We start from the raw sequence: 21,081 nt of genomic DNA, 5'->3' as shown, positions 1-21,081 counted from the left end.
TGAAAAGTTATGAAAAATACCAAGCAATGACTAGAAAAACCGTGTGTAAACCACATACCCCGTAAGTGTTTACTTAACATTAGCTTTAACATAATCTAAGAAAATGGTTGAACTTTCGCATCTGTCCTCGTATTGTATTTGCCTTAATTTTCTGCAGCGCAAAATATTGGCAACCAGTTATACACAAAAACTCCCCTAAGTTGGTCAAAAATTTTAGCAGGAAATAAAACGCCACACGCAGAGTTCGTAAGTTTTCATTTCGTCTCACAATTTTACATTCCCTTTATAACATTTTATTATTATTTTATCAATAAGTATACAACAGCGTGTTCAAAAATGGAATTGCGGAACGAAAACAGTCACCAGCTACATTTTGCACGTTTGCAAATCTAAATGTCATTATACTATATAAGTATTATCAATGAAATAATTTTTTGTAGTGTCGTTAAAGAATAGTTTGGACCTCGTAAAGAGACTTGCGCATTTAACTTCGGTACTTTCGTTCTATATCCTATTCATTAGAAGTTCATAGTGGTACTACCTTTACTTTCCCCCATTAACTAATAACAATACAAAAGCATCCAACTGATAAGTAATGAGATATGTCTCAGATGATACGAATGGGCTTTATTATTGAAGATGATTTCTCATAAGTAGAAGAAAGCTGCAACATGACACTTCTACTACAATAAGTGAATGGCAGTGATCATCACTTTATTACAACAATATAGAATTATTTATCATGATATGAACTTCAATGGAATATACAAGTTTTTTATGAATACACAGAGTGGATCCTAATGGAGTTCCCATGAAGCACACTCTGTATACAATAGTTAATAATTCAAACAAAAACATTTCTAGTGGTAATTATATGGACTGAAACATTGCCTAGTTCAATGCCTCTAATTGTGCTAACGTGACGCTTAACAATAATAATAATCAATAACAATGACTGTATGATACAAAACTGCTGTTTGTTCTCCATGAGAAGACTTTTCCTCGTGCGCAAAAGTTCTAGCCCCATTCCCCGTATTATTGTCATATCTAACGTCGAAATAGTGGTACTTTAATGAAGCAATTTAACTACATGTAGCTCTCAATAATTCAATCTAATTATTATAGCAATTTAATTATTATAGTTAATATAATACACAGTAGGCAGTGAGAAATGTGTCCGACGTCTTCATCACCATCAGCAGCAGCATCAGGGCGATTTCACGTGTTTTAATGTCCATCACACAAATTACATAATAATGTTATAGAGAATACTTTCTTATTGCTGAGATCAATCCATTAGCCTTAAGCTTAATAAGTTAACGCTTAAATTAGGTCACAATTTCTTCGTTTATTTTAATAGGAGTTCGAATGGACAACAATTAAATCTATTAAGCACTTTTGTTGTTGTTAAGGGCTTTTTAGGGTCGAGGGCGGATCTGGTTCTATGACGTCGGTAGAGAGCTCGTCAACATCAATGTCCGAGTCATCCATTAAGGTCACACTAGATTCAGCCTAAATATATTCGAGACATTCTATTTTAGAGTTTTGTAGGTCAATTAAAAAAAAAAGGTTGTCGGTCATATTGTGGACAAAATGGTGAATAAACAAGTTCGACGAAGAACCGTGCAGAATTTCTGTTAATTTCTTCACAGAATTTATTTAGTAATAATTGTCGTCGATATTTGTTGGCACAATCGTGAATTTCCTAGAGAAGTACAAAACATTTGAAAACCTGTTTTAATTCAAGTTAGGCGTTTTAATTTCATTCTATAACTTACGGCAATTTTTTGATATACAGTTGATATTTATGGACAATATGGTGAATGAGATCGGTAGGTGAAACAAATGCAAAATAAGTTCGATTAAATTGTTATTATTAATTTGAATTGCCTTAGAGCTGTCTGGAAAAATGAACAATTTTATTGACAATATAACGGATGTTAAATTTGTGTCTCTTAATAGTTTTAAAATGTTAATTTTCTACGAAATATTTTTGACAACTTAGCGATTGCACTCGTTACACTGCACAGAAGAAAAAAACACTCTAGAGACGCAAAATTCAATTCTGGATTCGTATTTTGCACTTCCAATCATTCGTCGAGTAAGCAGACTCCTCTCCTCACTCACCTCTTTTTTGAGCATTTCCACAAGTCTTCTCTTATTCACGCGCAAATTATCCGCTTCTTCGGCTTGCCGAGCGTTTCTTATCCCCGTCATCTCCAAAAGAGCCAAATGCGAATCCTTTTCGCTAATTGCAGCCTCAAGAGCTTCCCTTCTAAGCACAAAACAACTCATTTAACCCCTTAAATATGATCAGATAAATACTACAAACTTGAGATGCGCCAACTCTTGAAGGTTTTTCTTGCGCTCGTTTATGAATTTGCGCAGCTTTTCTTCTAGAAGACTAGTCCTGAGCACATAGGGTTTACAGCTGTGGCATCTGAGAGCTTGTGCAGATTGAAGAGAGAGTAAACGTTGTTCTAGTTTGCCAACCTGAAAAGAAATTCCAAAATTTCATTTAAATAACGTATGGATGAAATCTGAAATACCTTTTCCATTATCTGCCTCCTTCTCGCTTCCTCCCTCTGCAAGACCTCTTCACGCTCCTCAGCAATTTGCATAGCTTCCCTCAAACCATCCTCTAACCTGTTGATTTTTTTCTCTCGGTCTTCAGCAATTTCCTCAAGTTGGTTAACCCTAACTATCCATGACATGTCCCCATCTTCATTGTTGTTTCTCAAATCCTCATTTTTGACCCTCAGCTCTCGCTCCAAAGCCTCCTCCCGCTCTTTGAGCCTCTCGAGGGTGGTTTGGAGCCGCTGCCCTAACTCATCTATTTCGTCGCGTGTCTCTCTCTAACACCCACACACACATACACGATTAACTATATAATCACATAAAAAGAGAAAAAACATGTGAAATCGTTCGGAGGAATGAGGCTCTGGAATTTAGTACTTATCGATACATTTAGAGGGTTTAGAAAAAGCTCTTGAGGAAGCCGGCGGGTCCAGCCTGTATGTTAGCGTGTTAGAAAAAGAGGGAAAATGTTTATGTTAGTAAAAAGAAGCATTAGTAAATAAGAAGTATGTAAGTACCTCTTGCGCTTGCGCCTGTTGCTGCTGCTGCTTGAGCTTCGCTTGCAAGTTTTTCATTGCTCTGAAATTGGCTTATTAAATTGAGCAAAAAAAAGTACAAAAGAAAATGAAGACGTACTGTTGCAGCTCCATTATCTGCTTTTCTTTCTGGTTCTGCTCCTCCTGGCTCATCTGGACCAATTGGAGTAGTCGTTCCATTTCGGTAGCGGATCGTTTCGCTTCTTCCTGCGCTTGTTCCACCTTCTTTTCGGACTCTGCTAGTTTTTTGTTCAGTTCGGTGGCCGCTGCTGCCGTTCCTCCGGTCTAAAAATCGTAAAAAAAACTAGTTAAACTAATCTGGAAACTTAAGATTTGACGATTTTTCAATCTGTATGGTAATTCGTCAAAAAATAAATTTTTTTTGGCGTTACAGATTGTGGAAAAAACTTTGAATAATTCTGGAAATTCTTAAAAGAAGTATTTTGTGGATTCTTATAAAATGGTGGATGCAACAAATTTATATTTAAAAAATATATTTTTCCTGAATTTTACTATCACTACCTTTTGGAGGGAAGTCTGTAATTGGTCCATTTGTTGCTTTTGTTTCTGCAGTTGCTTGTCCAACTCGATCAATTGTCGTTCCTTCTCGTCCACTTGTCTCTGCTTGTTATCGACACTCTTCCTCTGTTCCTCTACTTGTTTTCTAACCTCTTCTATCTTTCTTCTTTCGTCCTCCAATTGCTTCTTTTGCCCAGATAAGTCTTCGGTAGGTTTTTGCTGTGGCGCCATTTGAAGCTTTTTCGTGGTTTCCAGCAGTTCCAACTGAAAGAAAGAATTGAAATCTCAGATTTTAACCTCATATAATCTCATGTGGGATGTTAGAAATTCAACAGACCATTAAATAAAAAAGTCTATAGAAATAAACAGAAAATCTTTATTTCCTTTTTGTCCTCCATAGCAAACCTGATTTTTCTCCAACTCCTGCACTAACATCTCCAACTGTGCTTGCAATCTTTCTTTTTCTGTGGTGCAATTCTTCACCTCTCCCTGGGATTTTTCCAACTCTTTTCTTAACCTCTGTATCTCTTTGTCGTCCTGTGCAGGCGCCTGAATTCCGCGCTCTCTTTGGTATTGCGCCATCTGGTTGAGTTGCTGCTGAAGCTGCTTCTCCATCACCTTAAAGAAAAAGTTTGATTATGGGACATATTTTGACAAAATTGCGAATGTATAAAGGCAATATATTGATTTAAGAATAATTAAGTAGAATGGTACTTAATCGATCTTCAAGGGAAAATATACCTGGATTCTCTTCTGCAAATCCTGCGAGGTCTTCTCAGCCTGATCGGCCCGTTTAGTCTCTTGCTCAATAACGTTTCGCCACTGTTCCAGTTCAGCGTCGTCTCTCGATCCCGATTCATGAAGCATCTTCTCAGTTTTTTCTGCGCGTTGTTTGTGCGTATCTCTCTCTTTTTGGGTCTGCTGTAGTTGCTGGCGAAGATTTGCGATTTCTCTATCGCGATTTTCTAGTACCTCCTTTGTTCCTGCAATAATGATAACATGTAAGTTTATTATGTAACTTCATCATAAGTATTCGAACCCTTTTCAACGTCCTGTGCCATCTTCTTCTGCTCATTCTTAAGTCTGACAACTTCCTGTTTGTGCTTCTCCAGTTCTGCCTCGCTATGATTTAATTCCTGCTGGAAGTTCATCAGCATATCCTGCGATTTTTCAAGTTGAATTACCAACTGATCCCTTTCCATTGTCAATTGTTTGATGTCCGCGTCGTACTTTATTATTTGCTTCTCTATCGATTCTCCTAAATATACAAAATTATTTATAAGTGGGTTACGGACCGTCGTTATTATAGATTATATATAATTTTACTATAACAAATATACCTTGTCTTCCTTGTTTATCTAACATCGATGCCATCTTCTCTCTTTCTCTATTGGACTGCGCCAGCTCCTGCTGTAACTTGATCAATGTCTCCTGGGTTCGATGATCTAACGTGCGCCGCTGCGAGTCTATTCCGCTGCGCACTTGTTGCAATTCAGCCCTCAGCACGTCCCTTTCTTGCTCCATGGTTTTCCAGTCCAGTTTGTCGCGCTCCAGGTGTTCGTGCATGCGTGCCAACTCGCTCGCCATGCGCTCAAATTCGATTTTCGTAGCCTCGTTGGTTTCCAGTGCTTTGGTAAGGTGCATCTGTGACTTTTCCAGTTCCTGCGCCAATCGGCCTGCCTCCATTTCTGTGGCGTTACGCGCCTGGATCGCCTTTTCCAGTTTGTCTTTGAGTCTCTCAACTTCGAGGCGTTCGTCGTTACGCACTTTGTCTGCTGCCAGGGTCTGTCTCCGTTCTTGTTGGGCCGACTACGGAGAAGATGGAAACATTGGTTTTAGTAAATTTTTTGTTAATAAATATCGTAATTTTCCGTCCAAAATGGTAAATACACAAGAAAGGTGAAGGACTGTGCCAAATCTGCTTTCAATCTATACTACAGTCTTCACTGCCAATCCCTTGATCAAATCGCATTCCTATTGTCGACATTTGCCAACAACATTGCATAATAATTTATCTTCTTAGCATTTTAGCGAGTGCAAGTAATAAATGCAAAACACATATGTAGTTTGTATACAGAAGCAACGCTAATTGTAAACTATAGAAATTTTCCTTTATTACGATTAGAACTGAACTTTAAGGCTTGAAAACATATCAAGCTTAGATCGATAATAGATAAAAAAATGGCTGAAGTTAAATATCGATAAAACGGTGAATGGAAAATTTTAGCTGAGCACACTGTAGAAAACTTTAAAGCAAAGATATGGTTTGACTTTGATGTCTTAAAATTATTAATTCTAGACAAACATCCTGAACGAAATGGAGAAGGGCTTTTGTGAAGGGCTTTTGTCTTAAATATTTTTCTGAACAAGATGGTGAATAAACATCTTACATAATCTCGCCTTTTCCATTTTTTGTCTTACGTACCTCCATTCTGATCCTGTCGTTATCTTTCTCCATTTTCTCGCACTGTGCCTTAAGTTTTTCATACCGATCACGCAGCTTCTCCAATTCGATCACCGCTCTCTCCAACTCCAAACGTTGCTTCTCCTGTGCCGCCTGCGCTTTAGCCACATCTTGCCTGGCTAGATCGAGCTGCATCGAAGCTTCGTGCAACTTGGTTTCCAGCTGTTGATTGGCGTTTAGGGTACGTTGCAGCTCCTCTTTATAGCGCTCCATTTCGGCCAGTTTCTCCTTCTCCTCAAATCCATATTTGCTCCGTGAATTTTCCACTAACGCCAATTCTTTCCTACTCTTGTCCAGATCGCCGAGGGTTTTATCAAGACGCTCGCGTAACCGATCTACTTCGGCACGAAGTCGGTCGTTTTCTTCTTTCGTCCTTGTTGGGTCTTCTCTGTCGTATCTAAAAGAGTATTGATATCTAGAACTGCATTAACTGATTTTGATCTAGTTTGAAAGCGATACGAAATGCGTTGGCGTGACAAGTTACTTACCTGGAGTATCGGTTTTCTCTGGCGGTCATTCCACTGGATTCCCTCAGATGATCATATTCTGCTACCACTTTTCTGAATTCGTTTTGCAACTTGTCGTGCTTATCTCGATGCTTCTCTACCTCGATGCTTAATCGCGAGATGTCCTCTTGAGATTTCTCGTAACTCGCTTGTGCTTTTGCGCTCTGCGCCTGCGCCCTCTCATTCTCATAACGCAACCTCTCATTATCAGCCTGCAATTTCTCTCTATCGCTCTGCACTCTCCTCAGCTCCACCTGCACTTTCTCATACCGATCTCGTATCATTTCAATATCAATATTGAGCCTCTCCACCTCCTCTTTGTGCTTCTCCTCCAGCTCTTTAGATCGGGCCAATTGCATGGAGGCCCTATCATACATTTCTTGGACGCGTTGTCCTTCTTCTTGCAACTTTCTCTGCTCTTCTTTGGTTTTTGAAATGAAGATTTGTTGCTTTTCGATTTCCAGCTCTAAACGCTCTTTGTCTGCCTGCACTGTGTCTAGTTTGTTTTGTAAGCGATAGAGGTCGCTTTGCGAGCGGTCGTATTTTTCGATGAGTTTTTCGAACTCGCGGTGAACATTTTCGCGCTCGTCTACCGCTTTTTGTGAGGAGTAGAGCGCTTTCTCGAGTTTGTCCTTGAGGATGTCATTTTCAGTGACTGCATCGTCCCGTTCGATTTGCAATTTTTGCTGAAAATTGAGATTATTGTTGAAATTATAATGGAGAACTAGATTTTAACGTCGGTGGCGACATAGATTGCAAAAAAGTAGTTACCTGTAATATATGAGCCTTCTCCCATCTTTCTTTGAGGAGGTCCAACTCGGTTTGGACATCGGCTTTCTCTCTTTGCACTTTGGTGATCTGGTTCAGTTGAAAATCGAGCCTTTCCTTCAGCTTCTCGGACTCATCCTGATAGCTGTCTTTCTCTTTCTGCAGCCGATTGACCGAGGCCTGCAGCTTCTCATGTTTATCCCTAAGCCGATCGACTTCGAGCTGCGCCTGCTCCTTCTCTTTCTGTATACGAGCAGACTGGCCGAGAGCCTTGTCCAATTGCGACTGGATATTCTCTAAGTCGTATCCCAGTTTTTCCTTTTCCAGCTGGATGCGTCTGGTCTCCCCAATGGACTTGTCGAGTTTCTCTTGCAGCTTGTCGGCCTCGGTCTGCGCCTTGTCGTAAGCGTTCTGGAGCTTGTCGGATTGCAGTTGAGCCTTTCCCAAGGTCGCCGTGGTGCGCTCCAGCTCCTCCCTCAGCTTGTCCAGTTCTGCGTAGGCTCGGTCTTTGTCGGCATGCAATTTTCCGGTCGTGGATTGTGCCTTCTCGAGCTCCTCGCGGATGCTGTCCTGCTCCTGGTGGGAGTTTTCTAGACGGGCCTTGAGGCGGTATACTTCCCCCTAGAAGCGAAAAAGAGGACTTTAAATAACTGAAACAATACCATCAAAAATGCAATTGGTTTTTGATAGAAGGCATGCAAAAAATAATGAACCCGGAAATCCTTCAAATACGTATGGACATCTTTTATTTTTGCAAATTCTATAGTCTGTCCCGAAAAAACATTTATTTTCCATGCAAAATCCAGATTTTCAACAAGTTCGAAGATTAATAAACTGTAATTCGGCGTCTCACCTGAGACTTTTCCAGTTTCTCCTGCAGTGCCTGCGCCTCAGCACGTGCACGTTCGCTATCCGCCTGCGTCACTCTTAACTCGGCTTGGCAACGTCGCAAATCGGACGAGGTCTTATCCGATCGCTCATGGATACGATCCAGTTCGTGGGTGCTACTGTAAATGTTGCTGCCGAATCGAGTAGTTTTCGCTTGCGCCAACTCCAAATCTTGGCGCAAGCGCTCGTTCTCTAACTCAAGACGAGCGATGCGCTGACGCGCGGCGTCATAGTCGTCACCGCGACGACCGAACTCCATAGCTTTGTCCAGTTCGGCTTTCGATTTTCCTATTGGGAAATTGAAATGTTAATACGAATCAGCGAAGCATGCAAGTGATTAAATTGGACATAGGTAGATTTAGTTTAAGAACAATTTGAATTTGTAGGGGCATCTATGAGGATCTTCATGATTTTTATGTATTTTAATTGATGTTAGAGCGCGCTCCTTCACAAGTTGATCACTACCTAATTCAGACTGTGAGCTCTCCAACTTAGCCTCAATGCGCTCCCTGTCCGTTTGCACTCGATCTAATCTAGCGGTCAGTTTCTCTACTTCGCTGCTCAGCGCATGGATCTTCATTTTGTAGTCCGCGATCTCCCTCTCGTGCAGCTCCCGTTCTTCGTGTTTTTCCTGCTCTGCGCGATCCCTGCAAGGCAAATTCCTGTCAAAACAAAACCATCATTCACAGAAAAGGTCCTGCCTCTGTTCCCTTAATTGGTTCATCTGCTTCTCTTTGTCACCGATGGCCTCTTCGAGGGTGCTGAGGGCGCCTTCTGACGAGCAGTGATGGGCTTGCATTGCGGACAGACGGGCGCGCGCCATGTCCACTTGGTTGTCTTTTTCTTTAAGGAGATCTTCCAGGTTTTCAACCTAAATTGTTGTGCATGTGAAGTTAGAACCAAGTACTGTGAAAAGTGACTATAGTTGGCAACGTGGCTTGATGTTTGTTGACGTTTTTGGGGGGTTAGTATTGGAAGCAAAAATGAATCGCGATGTTGCCAGTTGTAAAATTGTTCCATTTGAAAGAGATAAATTCATTTTTGTTAGAAAAAAATTGGGAAACTTTCTACTTACGTCAGAATTATATTACACAACAGAGGATGTTACACTTTAATCTGTGTCGATTTATAATTGAAAAATTATAAATTGAATTATTTTATTTTTCAAGATTTATCATTACAAGGGATGTACGCGAAACTTTAAAAAATGATTTATTTCGTCTCCAAAATTGTTAGGAAATTACATTTCGTTGCGTTTAAAACTGTACACACTGGACCTTAAAAAACTGAAATTTCAATTTTTTGGGACCTGACACCTGAAGCATTTTGCAGGCACTTTTAAATCTTGATTACCGACATTTTGTGAGCCTTAAAGGCCTCTACCTTGGAGACATTTCGCTTCTTCGGCCCTTAAAAAATTCTGTTCATTTGAAAATTGAACGAAACCTCAGCGCAACTACTCACCTTTCTCTGCAATACGTTGATCTTCCGATCCTTGATGTCCATGTGCTCGCGCATCTCGGCGATCTCGGCCCCAGCCCTCATCCTCTCCTGTTGGTGCTGCTGCTGTTTCTTCTCGATTAGTCTGTTCTTCTCCTCGAGGCGGACGCGCAACTCTTCCACATCGGTCTGTAGCATGTTGTAGTGCTCCTCCTTGGCGCAGAGCGACTCCTTTAGCACCGCGATGTGGCGCTGGTAGTCTTGGTGCTGCTCCTCCAGCGTCTTCATCTTGGCGCCCATCGCCAGAATCTCCTGGTCGCGTCTCTGGATCTCGACGCGGAACTCGTCGAGCTGTAGCACACACGAGCAGATGCATGCACTGACCATGCGGGACACATGCGTGCCGACAGACAGTGAGGTGGTAAAACTGAGCTCTCCAGCGAGCGACCGGATGAGCCTTACAGCTAGTTACAGTCTACCAATCACGGACCCATCCTTGCCGATCTGCACATCGTTCAACAGAAAACTTACTTGGCGGCGAGGAGGCTCCAGAAGCGCGGGCGGCGCCAGTCTATCGATCTCCCTTTCCAAGAGGTGCACCTCGCGTTCCAGAGTCGCGATTCTCGCGTCCTTCGTGTCCAGCAGCACCTTGATGGTGCTGCTGGAGGGCGAGGGCACCAGTTCCAGCTGCGACTGAAGCGTGCGCAGCGTTTCGTTGGCCGCCTGCAGCTCCTGCAAGACCAGGACCGTGACCGGACGCATTAGGGTGAACGGACACGCAGCGACGCATCAGCTTTACCACCGTCCACCGTCATCGACACATCACCAAGAATCACACTATTTCTTTCTTTCTTCCGATCTTTCTTTATTTTATTTTTTTTTTAGTGTCTCCCAGCGCCACATGATGAGTCCCACGTCGTGAGCGTGATGTTGACAACAATATAATTACAACATCTAAATCAATGGCAACATTCAACATGCTTGATGGCTTTATTCTTGTTCATGTGCCAGATGAATGTGAACATTCTCAACACAATCACACGTTACTCTACCTCACTTTCACGATCTAACTACCAAAAACGGTCTACGGTGGTCGGTCTAATCCGTGGAATTAAATCAATTATTAGGTAGAGAGAACCTTGAACCTACATTATCGAACAGTGAAAATGTCGTACGCTATGAAAAAGCCTTAAATTTTAATCGAATTTATCCTTAAGACGCGAATTATCAATGTCCGAATAGTCTTATCAGTAGCATAATATGCCTATTTCTCAAACTATCGGCCATATGTCCATCACCACTCACTCTAGGAGATATTTTGAATTCATGTGAAATCCACGTCATTGCATCTGTGACAGATTTTTTTTAGTTTCCAATGACGCCTAATCAAAACAATGTTATGTAAGTCCGGTTCATTAGCGCCCGTATTCATGTGACGCATGACGGCGCCGTCTCATTGGCTATACGTGCTTTCAATGAGTTCAAGACCCGATTTCAGTAAATTAGACTGATGATTTTAGTTTCAGTTATCTGGATCCTCAAAAACTACTCTTCTGGCGTCTATTTCTTGTCATTACAATAATACTCGAATTTTCTTAAACGAAATTCATAACTATAAAATAGACATTTTCCGCCAATGAAATTGAATTACGCGTCTTCCATTTTTGTGTTCATGAAAATAATGCATCATCAAACATCATCAGCCAGATACCTGTATCTCTCTTCAACATATGTAAACCATGTTTAAAGGTTCACTTTATCATTTCTTAGTACGCATATGAAATACTTTGACGAGCGCTGTTCGTTTTTATTCTGTATATGCGTTTGTTACTACATATTTAAAAAACTCGTCGAATAGAGATAACTTGACGATATTCTCATACATCTTCATCATACACCAATATTTATGCCAACCACAACAGATTCAACTGCGCACTCTCAAACCTTTCCACCGACAACCGTAGGCAATTCAACTACGAGATTAAGCACCTGTTTTTGAGCCATCGCCTGCATCTGTTGGAACATTGCACGCTCTTCTTCTTTACCTGGAACAGAGGCGCCATCGCGCGGCATTAGCTCTAAATGATACTGACTGCGCGTCGAACGGTCAACGCCACAGCGAACCGCACAGAGGGCGACACCCGTCTCTCGCTTTTACATCTACCTCATATGCAAATATTCTGAAGTGTCTTATACTGTTTGGTGTCTGTGGCACGCAACACATAGAGATGATGATGGACGAAGATAGGCGATGAATTGATGCTGTAACTGGTTTTGTTGGGTATTTAACGGGGTCCGGCGCATCGCTGGGGAGTCATATTGTATTGTGTGTTGCCGCCCTTGGTTTAAATGATTGACGAAAACATCAAGGAAGAGAGAGAAAGAGATGCAATGAGGTGAAGGTGCCAAAGAGGGATAAAAGCGAGACACTGATAATAATTTAAAATGCAGGCAAGTCGAGTACTCACCCATTCCCTTATTTTGCAGCATTTCTAGCAGTTTTTTAATGCTCTCATCTCGCGCTTGAAGAGTCTGTTTTTGGGTCTCGATGCGCAGTTCCAGTTCCTAGAAAGACTTATTTGAATTAATCTTGGTGAACCCAACAATGAAGAAGAGGCTCAAAAGGCACGTTGGAATTATTGCAAAAATGGTGCGTGTGATAGAACAGAAGTGAAGTGTTGAACGTGAATGTGGAAATAAAATGGAATAACAATTCGAAAGCCAGACAAAAGCGTCACAAAAGCCTTAATACTTATTATCGTGAAGGTGCTTGTTACCTTGTTCGTGCGATTTAAGACGCCTAATTCTCGATGGAGTTGTTCGTTCTCCTCGTAAAGTGCCTCCTAATAATTATTTAGAATGGTTCGGAAAATGCCAAGATGCGTTAGAAAGGTGGAAAAAATAACATTTTGGAAATCAATCAGCTGGGATTTTCCCATTGAAAACAACGTCAGTGGAGGAAAACACGAATAATGTCATTGGTTTTTCGAACATATTGTCAGCAAAAACTTGCAAACATGGAAGTTTTCATTAAAGAAATAAAATCTAGTCGACATGACAACATTGCCTATTTAAAACAATCCCCAGTATCCCGGGTTGCCTGCCGCATGGGCGTAAGACGGCTGTATAGACATACATACTGAGGCAATGTTGCCGGAATCATTTTTCTCTACTCAGTAAATAAGAATTTTTAGTATATTTTCTGATATTATTGAATCTCGCTATTAACACGTAAAGTGCCATGGTAGTTCTGACAGTTTCTAATTCTCAAATTACCGAATTACGCATCGTATGACGTAATTGGAGGATGTTCACCACTGCCTTCATGAAATTATCCAGAATCTGTAGTAACATCGATCTAAAGCGAAGCACCAAAAGGAAATAACTTGACAAGGTGGCACTTTACGTGTTAACGTATTTTATATTTATATTAAGGCTTGGCAGCTATGAGAAAGCTCTCGTAGTTTAATATTGTGTTTTGTGGCAACATGCGTGTGAAATGTGGTTGATTTAGGTGCGAACAAATGCGTACCTTAATTGTGTCCCTCAGTATTGCTATTTCCCTTTGCAGGTGCTCGTTTTCTTGGTACAAAGCTTCCATTTGCTGTTGAACTTCCACGCTGGGGCCTCTCATTCGCATGCGCAGCTCTTCTTCTAGCTGGCGCACCAACATTGCTTGTTTCTGGAACAGAGTTTTCAATAAGAAGTTTGAAAAATCCCTTATAGAAAACAATTTTCAACAGAGCGTGCTTGTATTTTTTTGGAAAAAAATTAAATAAAAAAACTGACAGGGACGTAATAAGATTCGTTCGTTATAATACGTTTGCGTAAGCGGCTGGGCCAATTTGATTTCATTTACAAAACCAATTATACAGGGTGTCGGTTTCTGGACTCAACCATACGAATCTCGGAAACTATAGAAGAAACGGTTAAGTAGAACGACGGTGTTACGTAAGTCCTGTTTATTGGCGCCCGCGATTATGCGACGTTTGATGGCGCCGTCTCATTGGCTGCAGGTGCCTTCAGTGAGTTAAAGAGCCGATTTCAGTAAATTGGCCTGATGGTTTTAGTTTCAGTTACCTGGGCTCTCAGTAACTTCTAGCATCCACTTATTGTTACTGGCAATACTCGAATTTCCTTCAACTAGTTTATAATGTTCGCTTTAGGGTAACATTTTTTTCATCACACGACTCGGAAAATTAGTATTTCCCAGGTAATTAACTGAACTGAAAATCCATCTATCCCATGAGGGCACCGAAAAACGATAAAGAAATAAGCTTATTTCTCAAGGCTTCACACCGGCATTCACAGCAACAAGGCAAGGCATACAAACATTAATTGCTCAGCGGCTATTTTGGTGACAGACGTATCGAGTTTTGGGGTTTTCCGCAATTAAATTCTTTTTATTTTTCACAAAATGCTGTGCTCATGCGAAAAGTATCGTATACAACATACTCAAAATGACTATTGCCGCATTTCGTGCTCGTTGTGTAATGGACTAATCCTCTCGACTAATGAGTGTTTTTTTTATCCACAAATAATAACCTTGTCAACTCTAGATAACTTCTTGTTTGTCTACTAGCGGAAAGCGACGTAAACAAAGTTCTCGTTATTTATTTACACCAGCTATCGTCCTCCGATCGCCTCTTTAGCAAATACACGCGGCTGATCTCATGAAATCCACATTTACCAATCGGTCTGGAACACTGACCAGATGTTATTTCATTTTAGTTGGATGATGTGGCGCGTTTGACATTCCAGAATTAGCAAGTTTCCACAGTTAGAGTACTGGTGGATAAATGGGATTGCCAAAGTTGTCCAAACTTCGCGGTCACTGTTTCATGCTTCCACATCACATTATTTTTGTGTTGCGTTTTTTCCTTTCACACTCTGTATATTATTGGTACTCTTTAAGTTTCGTGAAACCTGTTTTTAGAAGTTAATTTTACTTAGCTTGGGACCATAAAACCCCACTCTTTCAAATAAAACCCTGTGTATATTATCCCTATATTCCATCCATTAAGCGCAAAATGAGTCTTCACGAATCGATGATTGAAAATCGTGAGAAAACAGTTTTGCCATGTCTCGGGTGATAAAACTACATTTTTCACACGAGAAACTTCATAGTTCACGAAATAAACTATTAAATTGCTCCCCATTAACGGTATTTTCGCTGCAGAAATAACTATACTCATGTCTCTTAGTTTCCTCGAAACCTCGAATTAGGGCTCAATCCTCAATGCCTTATAAAGGGAGTTTTTTACATGTTTTTTTTGGCTCTGGAAAGTCCTTTTTGCCCCTAGGATGCCCTGTACATTGGCCACCATTACAAACCCATCGATTACAAGGGGCAACATTCTCAGATGCACTTTCCACAGCTACCTTTACCAGTTTTGGAGTAGTTGTCACATGAGGGTCTATGGTTAGAGAAATTTTAGCACCCTGTATATTGAGGAACTTTTTTATTATCCTAAATTGATAGTGCTTCAGCCTAAACACGAATTATTGTGAAGGTTCGTAACACTCGGTATGCAACGTACAAACTCGTCGGTCCGAGGCAATGAAATCCAAGGCGAGGTTCAAGTATTTATAGTTCGAGTTAATTTCACGCACTTTTTATTACTTCCGTGAATTATTACCCCCTCGAGAGATTCTGACGAGGTTCTCTGATGATTAATAATAATGTTCGCATTATTTCCAGCGCACTGGAAAAATTAAGCTGAGTCTTGAAGTAAGGAATAACCAGCTTTAATCCCCTTTCAGCCTCAACACCTTCAAAGTTTCGAAATTTGAAACTTTGCCCCCGGGGGTAAATTTTGTCCCTTTAAATAAGAAAATTTACATGTTATTACTTGAAGAAGAACGAGTCAGATGAAAAAGTCACCATTACAGGCTCGTTTGCATTGCTGTTTACGTGGCGATTTCTCCTTTTGGGGCCACTTTAGGTCTCGTTTAAGGGCGAATAGGTGCACGAGCAATTGAACTATGCACGTAATAAAGGTGGGAATGTGATTAAAATCCGGGTTAAAAACGGCCAGAATGCCGCCTACGGTCGTCGAACCTCCGTCTTCTTATCGATCGGTCTAGAAAGCGATCTCCTGGGGCTGATAGGGCTTATTTGAAATGAGCAGCCCCGCCGGCGAGTTTGGGGCCGCGGAACACGACCCAATTTCCTCTTCAGTTAAATCAATCTATAAGTTACATGACTATGATCTAAATATAGTTTCGAGATGTGTCTGGATTCATGCGGACGTTCAATTGGAAGTTAAAGTAGGTCACAAAGTACGTTTAAGTTTTTCAGGCCTGTGCGTCTGCCAGTGTGTTTGCGGTGGCAATGTAAAAGTTTCGGGGGGACAAAAAGAGTGAGGAAAACCTCACATTTCGCGGAGGAACTGCCGGGACTGCAGTAGCCCCCGCAAGATTTACATTTATCGCATTTAAGGCCATGATGCAGGGACGTCGATAAATAAGTTTTACCTGGTTTTCGCTGCTCAGCAACTTCAACTGGTCGTTGATCAAACTGTACTTCGCCGACTCTTCTTTCCGCAGTGCCCTCTCTTTCTTCAACTCGGGGCTCCAGAAGGTTTTAATGGAGTGCATGGAGGAGCCCAGTTTCTGATTGGTCAGGTCCAGCTCTTTCTTGAGATTGGCTAAGTCGCGTTGCAGATCCGAGTTTTGATGCTGTAGTTCCCCGATGAAGGGCTGATGGGAGGTGGGAGACTGGCGGGCTGAGCGAGAACTAAATAGAAGAAACTTATTAGGTAAATGGTGATGATCGGGTTGACAATTTAGGGAAATGTGTACCACGTGAGTGGCCTTTGCCTTCGTAGGCGACTAGCGACCGTCAACAAATTTAATTTGTGGCCATACGTCTGGGCCGCAGTAACTATGTTTTCATAGAAGACACCCAATATATTAAGGTATTTCTGAGATTCGGCACTTCTTAGGGTCGATCCAGCTATAGAGACGTTTGTGCTCTTCTTAGTTCCCGGAAAATAGGAGCATTAATGAATACGAACACGTTTTTGGCAGCTTTTTAAACTGAGTCCTTGACATAACTTCGATGAAATTATATACATAAGTGCCTTCTCGAGCTTTGCCAGTATGAACTGCGCCACCATGTACATAATTAACGTAGTATTTTTTTTAACTCACAGATATGGGTCATCCTCGAAATATAGGCCTCTCTCCAAAGACCGGTCCCTGCGGTCTCGTATGGGCAAGAATTCGCGGTCGTGGTCCACCACAGTGGGTCCCCGGTCCAGCGACTGGTAGCGCACCGACATGGGGTTTGATGGCCTGCAAATTACCAGTACTTCATTATACAGGGCGATTGGCAATGCAATGGACACAGAACACGTGTGTTTAGAAGACCTCAAAATAAATCGATTTTTCTTATGATTTTTTTCGTAACGCCTACGGTTGCTGAGATATTGGTTACGTCACTTTTTTCGGCATCCGCGGTTATTTCACTTCTCCGTTTATCTTCAATCTAATGCTCGTCTAAACGGTGCAGAATGGTCCCGTCACGCCAACGCTAAATATTCTAAATTCGCTAGTAGGCAACACCGATTCGAGAAAAACGTGATTTTTCTGAAAAATCAGGAACTTGACTTGCAGCAAAAAGGGGGAGCACTTAACTGGTGGAAATATGGAAGACGTTGAAATTTTCTGGTTTTTGAAAAAGTATGATCAAACGATCACGAACGGAGGTTGCCCTTTAAGAAACTTCCTTAATGTAATCGAACCAATTTTGTATTTGGACGGACGTGGGCTGCGATATATTAAATTGCCGAGGCGATCTTCGGGTACTGGTCTGAAGATTACAATCACCACTACCTGTAAAACCTCGTTCCGTCCGTAAACGCGACCCACGGCATTCCTCGGCAAAGAGAGCCAGCTTCCTCAGCTTCCCGTTTCTCCAGCTCTAAAAGATATCAAAGGAATTTGCTATGAAACTGGTGGTCCTTCAGACATTTTTTGTGACGTACATTTATGCAACCGTACGCCTGGTAAAACTCCTCAAAGAAAATTCGATTTTTTGAGGTCTTCCACAAGCACCTGCCCCGAGTCCACTGCATTTTGAATCCCCCTGTGCATAATCAGTCGGGGTTTAGATATCGAAGCAATCATCTCAATTGAGGGTAATAAGTGCCGCTTCCGCCAATAAAAATTGATTCGCTCCCGTTTGGAACGAGACAGCGGCATTAAACGAAATTTAATGGATTCGGTCATGAAAACGGTAATTATGGAGTCTATATGTTGGTCGTGTTTACGAGGCCTTTTGGTCGTTAATAGCTGAAGCTCAATCAGGATTGCGATAAAAATGCTTTTGAAACCAAGACATATTTGCTTTGGGCAAGAGCCCAGCAACAAGGAGTAGTTACGGCTCTTTATCGTTGGACTAATTTAATTACTTTATTTTGTGTTAAAATTTTCAGCGGAAATACCACAGCAGTCGTACGTTTTTTGGTGTTAAAAATCATTAAAATGATTCAAGAAGCAATTATTAAAAAATATGTACAAACGTTTCTATTCAAAGTTACGGCCAATTCCTTGTTTTATCACTCTCGGCTCATTTCTTTTTGATGAGACTTTCTGCTGTTAAAAATTCATTTTTTTTTATTTTACATTTTTTTAATGATATTTTAAATGTACTTTATATTGTACGAAGCTGACCATAAGGGGAATGTTGATGTGGAACATCGGTTACACGAAACGGCTGGAACTAAGCGATTCATGGTTCGGATTCGGGGTGAGTCGCTTTTTTTTTCTTCTCAAGAAAATTCTCCATAAATTTTTGGTCAAACGTACGATTTTTTTTAAGAAAAAATCAATGAGAAAAAATCGAAATTAAGTCTGATGTTTAATATTTGCCTGTGTTACGGGAGAAATATCCAATCGAAATAGGAAAAACAACACTTTATCGCGCAATTAAAGCATCTCTTTGTTGGCAGAGCAGTTTTATTTATTTCCGGAGTTGATCTAAAACATAAACGGGGCTCCCAAGTGGGAAAACAAACACAGAGACTGCACGAAGGACAACACTCAGTGTTCTCTATATTTAGAAAGTGCAATTTTGAGAGGCCTGTAGCTAATTAAAGAGGTCTTGGTTCAAAAGGAATAATGTCCTCATTCATTCTTGCTCTGCCAGTAGTTTATGAATTCCGCACGAATTTTTGATTTTATCAAGGCATATCTCAGAAATTTTTTTGTCAGCAAATCCGCCATACACGTTTCTGCTTTTGAATGGGTCAAAATGCAAATGTTTCCAGGATAAAAGGAGCCACTTCAAATTCCTGCATTTTAGAACTCCATTGGCGTACTGATTATTATAATTAAGTGCGCCTGGTACGCTCCTTGTTTCCACTAAATAAGTAGACAAATTTATGAGGATTTTTAACCCGACCATTTTATAGAAACCCATTGGCGTAGCTCAAAAACTATCTTTTGTTCATGTTTAAGACATTATGTGCATAGTTTTTAATGCACTTCCCTCGTACGAGTATGCTTTTTTAGATTTTCAACGTGCAGATTTTCATAAGTGAAAATGTAAGAAATGTTGTCCTGTGAAAGGCCGTTGGCACAGATTTAACCTTTTTGCGATTTTTTCTGTTAGTGAATTAAACGTATTAAAATTGACCCCTTAAGCTAAACAACTCCATTGGCGTAGCTAAAAAATTTTATTTTGAGAAATTCCGTTAAATTCTTCGTAAAATGCCCGTGGCCGCACAGAGCACGTCTGTAAGTTTTGTTGCTTTAAGTGCGGATTTATCCAGGATATTTAACCAAAACTTAAATTCATAGGCCTCCCTCCAGGATTTTTGTATTTTTCATTTTTTGGCAAATTCAAGGAAAATTGTAGGATATTTTAATATTTACCTTGTGGCACTTCTGGAGCGATGATGAGCCACCCCCACGGACATGGGCCTTCCCCGTTCCTCCAACATGGCGTCTTCCAACTCGTCGTCCCGGTAGTAGGAGTGGTAGGGCGCCCCGTAGCCCTGGTGCTCCGGCGAGTTGTTCCCGGACCGAGTGGGGCGCACGGACTTGCGGCCCAAGGGGCTGCCCCCTGGGTAGGCCCTGCTGGGCGACCGGTCCACGGTGGGCAGCCTCACGCCCCTAGGGGAGCGGGAGCCCCCCACGTACGCGTCACGGGACATTTCATGACATTCTAGAAGAAGCCAGAAGGTCTTCGATTTAAAAGATATTTAATTTTAGGAATTCACCTAACAAGTGCGAAAAGTGACAAGTGCGGTAAAGAAATTTTCGCGTGTGTTAAGTACAATATTTTTCGTGCCAGCACATATGCGTTGACTTTATTTTCCCTGAGGGCTAATGGATCAAAGTCATGGCAGCTCTAGCTAGAGAATAAAAAATGTCCGTCAAAACGACGAAACAAAAACCACAATATTGGTCAGTTTCGTTATTTCGATCGAAATTTTTTACAGGTAAAGTTGCCAGTAGAGAAATTTTTTTTTTATTGCATATTAAAGTGAAATCTTCTCAGCTGAGTGTAATTCTCCATATAGACTTAACAGTCGATGCATTAACCGACGATGATTTCGAGACAACAAAATTTTTGTTAGCGAAAGTCGGAAGTATCTCATCAATATGCCAGAAGTGTAATTGGGCGATGAAAAGTTTGAGGGTTCGGCCCCTTGAGGGGGCGTTGAGGGCGCTCATTTCTGATAAAAACTTCGTAATTTGATTTGGCATTAACTGATGATGGAGCTTGTCATTTAAAGTGACTGATGACAGTTGTGTAAATATATACGTAAAAACCTAGTTCTTATTATGTCAGCGGAACGACTTAATTGTCGTCTCGAAGAAAACTTCTATAAAGTCCATGTCGAATCCGTTATCGACATTAGGGGCACGAAATCCACATCATGACTCGACCTAAATCGCTATTTAATCCATACATTATAACAACAGGCAGACATCATTGCCACTGGCATCGATCCGCACTGGCCTGATTTGGGAAACAATTTACAACTTTGTTCACTTGTAATCGCAATTCGGGGCAGTGTTATCAATGAAAGGGCGACTATAGAGATCTGCAAGCCCGTACCTGGTTCTAGTACCCTCGTAGGTGCAGGTTAGTTCGGGTTTGACGGATCCATCGATGGATTCGAGTTATTAGTACTCGTAATAGTCCACTCGCGGCACACTTTCAGACCACCACCGACATATTTCCGTGCTCGTAATCCTGCTGTCCCGACATTGTTCTGCGTACGCGCCGACTTACTCCTCGGGAACCGATCGGGAACAACGTTGATCAATGAAACGGGTGTAGTGTAAAGTGGAACGCGCGCACGTCTGGAGCACTAGTCCAGTGGGGTACAAATGCGCATTCATGGACTTTGCTAGACATCCCTTA

At 41.3% G+C, this 21,081-nt stretch overlaps 1 protein-coding gene across 5 annotated transcripts; it reads right to left on the bottom strand.

Annotated features, from left to right (window-relative positions):
• Positions 1 to 238: 238 nt before the first annotated feature.
• On the bottom strand, positions 239 to 20,978 carry brp (bruchpilot). Of its 5 annotated transcripts, XM_066284754.1 has the most exons (26): positions 20,773 to 20,978; positions 19,581 to 19,872; positions 16,854 to 16,997; positions 16,176 to 16,437; positions 13,231 to 13,380; positions 12,167 to 12,263; positions 11,688 to 11,743; positions 10,230 to 10,430; positions 9,723 to 10,049; positions 8,960 to 9,129; positions 8,724 to 8,905; positions 8,224 to 8,546; positions 7,374 to 7,991; positions 6,585 to 7,288; positions 6,058 to 6,493; positions 4,973 to 5,441; positions 4,672 to 4,890; positions 4,374 to 4,615; positions 4,038 to 4,250; positions 3,636 to 3,896; positions 3,214 to 3,398; positions 3,096 to 3,156; positions 2,550 to 2,855; positions 2,333 to 2,493; positions 2,128 to 2,275; positions 239 to 1,512 (listed from the first exon to the last, which is right to left on the bottom strand). In XM_066284754.1, the coding sequence occupies exons 2-26, from the start codon at positions 19,859 to 19,861 to the stop codon at positions 1,408 to 1,410; spliced, it is 6,321 nt and encodes a 2,106-aa protein (XP_066140851.1). In that variant the 5' UTR covers positions 19,862 to 19,872; positions 20,773 to 20,978; the 3' UTR covers positions 239 to 1,407. The 5 variants fall into 5 exon arrangements, with proteins under 5 accessions (XP_066140851.1, XP_066140861.1, XP_066140870.1 ...); XM_066284764.1 differs by lacking the exon at positions 10,230 to 10,430; XM_066284773.1 differs by lacking the exons at positions 239 to 1,512; positions 2,128 to 2,275; positions 2,333 to 2,493 and having other exon boundaries at positions 2,688 to 2,884.
• Positions 20,979 to 21,081: the final 103 nt, after the last annotated feature.

The sequence above is a fragment of the Euwallacea fornicatus genome, chromosome 1 (assembly GCF_040115645.1).
Source record: "Euwallacea fornicatus isolate EFF26 chromosome 1, ASM4011564v1, whole genome shotgun sequence".
Taxonomy (NCBI): domain Eukaryota; kingdom Metazoa; phylum Arthropoda; class Insecta; order Coleoptera; family Curculionidae; genus Euwallacea; species Euwallacea fornicatus.
The sequence above is the reverse complement of the archived record's forward strand: the minus strand, read 5'-3'. Positions and strand labels throughout refer to the sequence as shown.

Excerpts from the sequence above, each read along its gene's own strand:
- brp (XM_066284754.1), bottom strand. The coding sequence starts at position 19,861 with ATGTCCCGTGACGCGTACGTGGGGGGCTCCCGCTCCCCTAGGGGCGTG. Across the intron at positions 11,744-12,166 it reads GCTGCAAAATAAGGGAATGG|GTAAAGAAGAAGAGCGTGCA; the intron begins GTGAGTACTCGA and ends CCTCTGTTCCAG. Across the intron at positions 8,906-8,959 it reads AACCAATTAAGGGAACAGAG|GGATCGCGCAGAGCAGGAAA; the intron begins GCAGGACCTTTT and ends TTTGCCTTGCAG.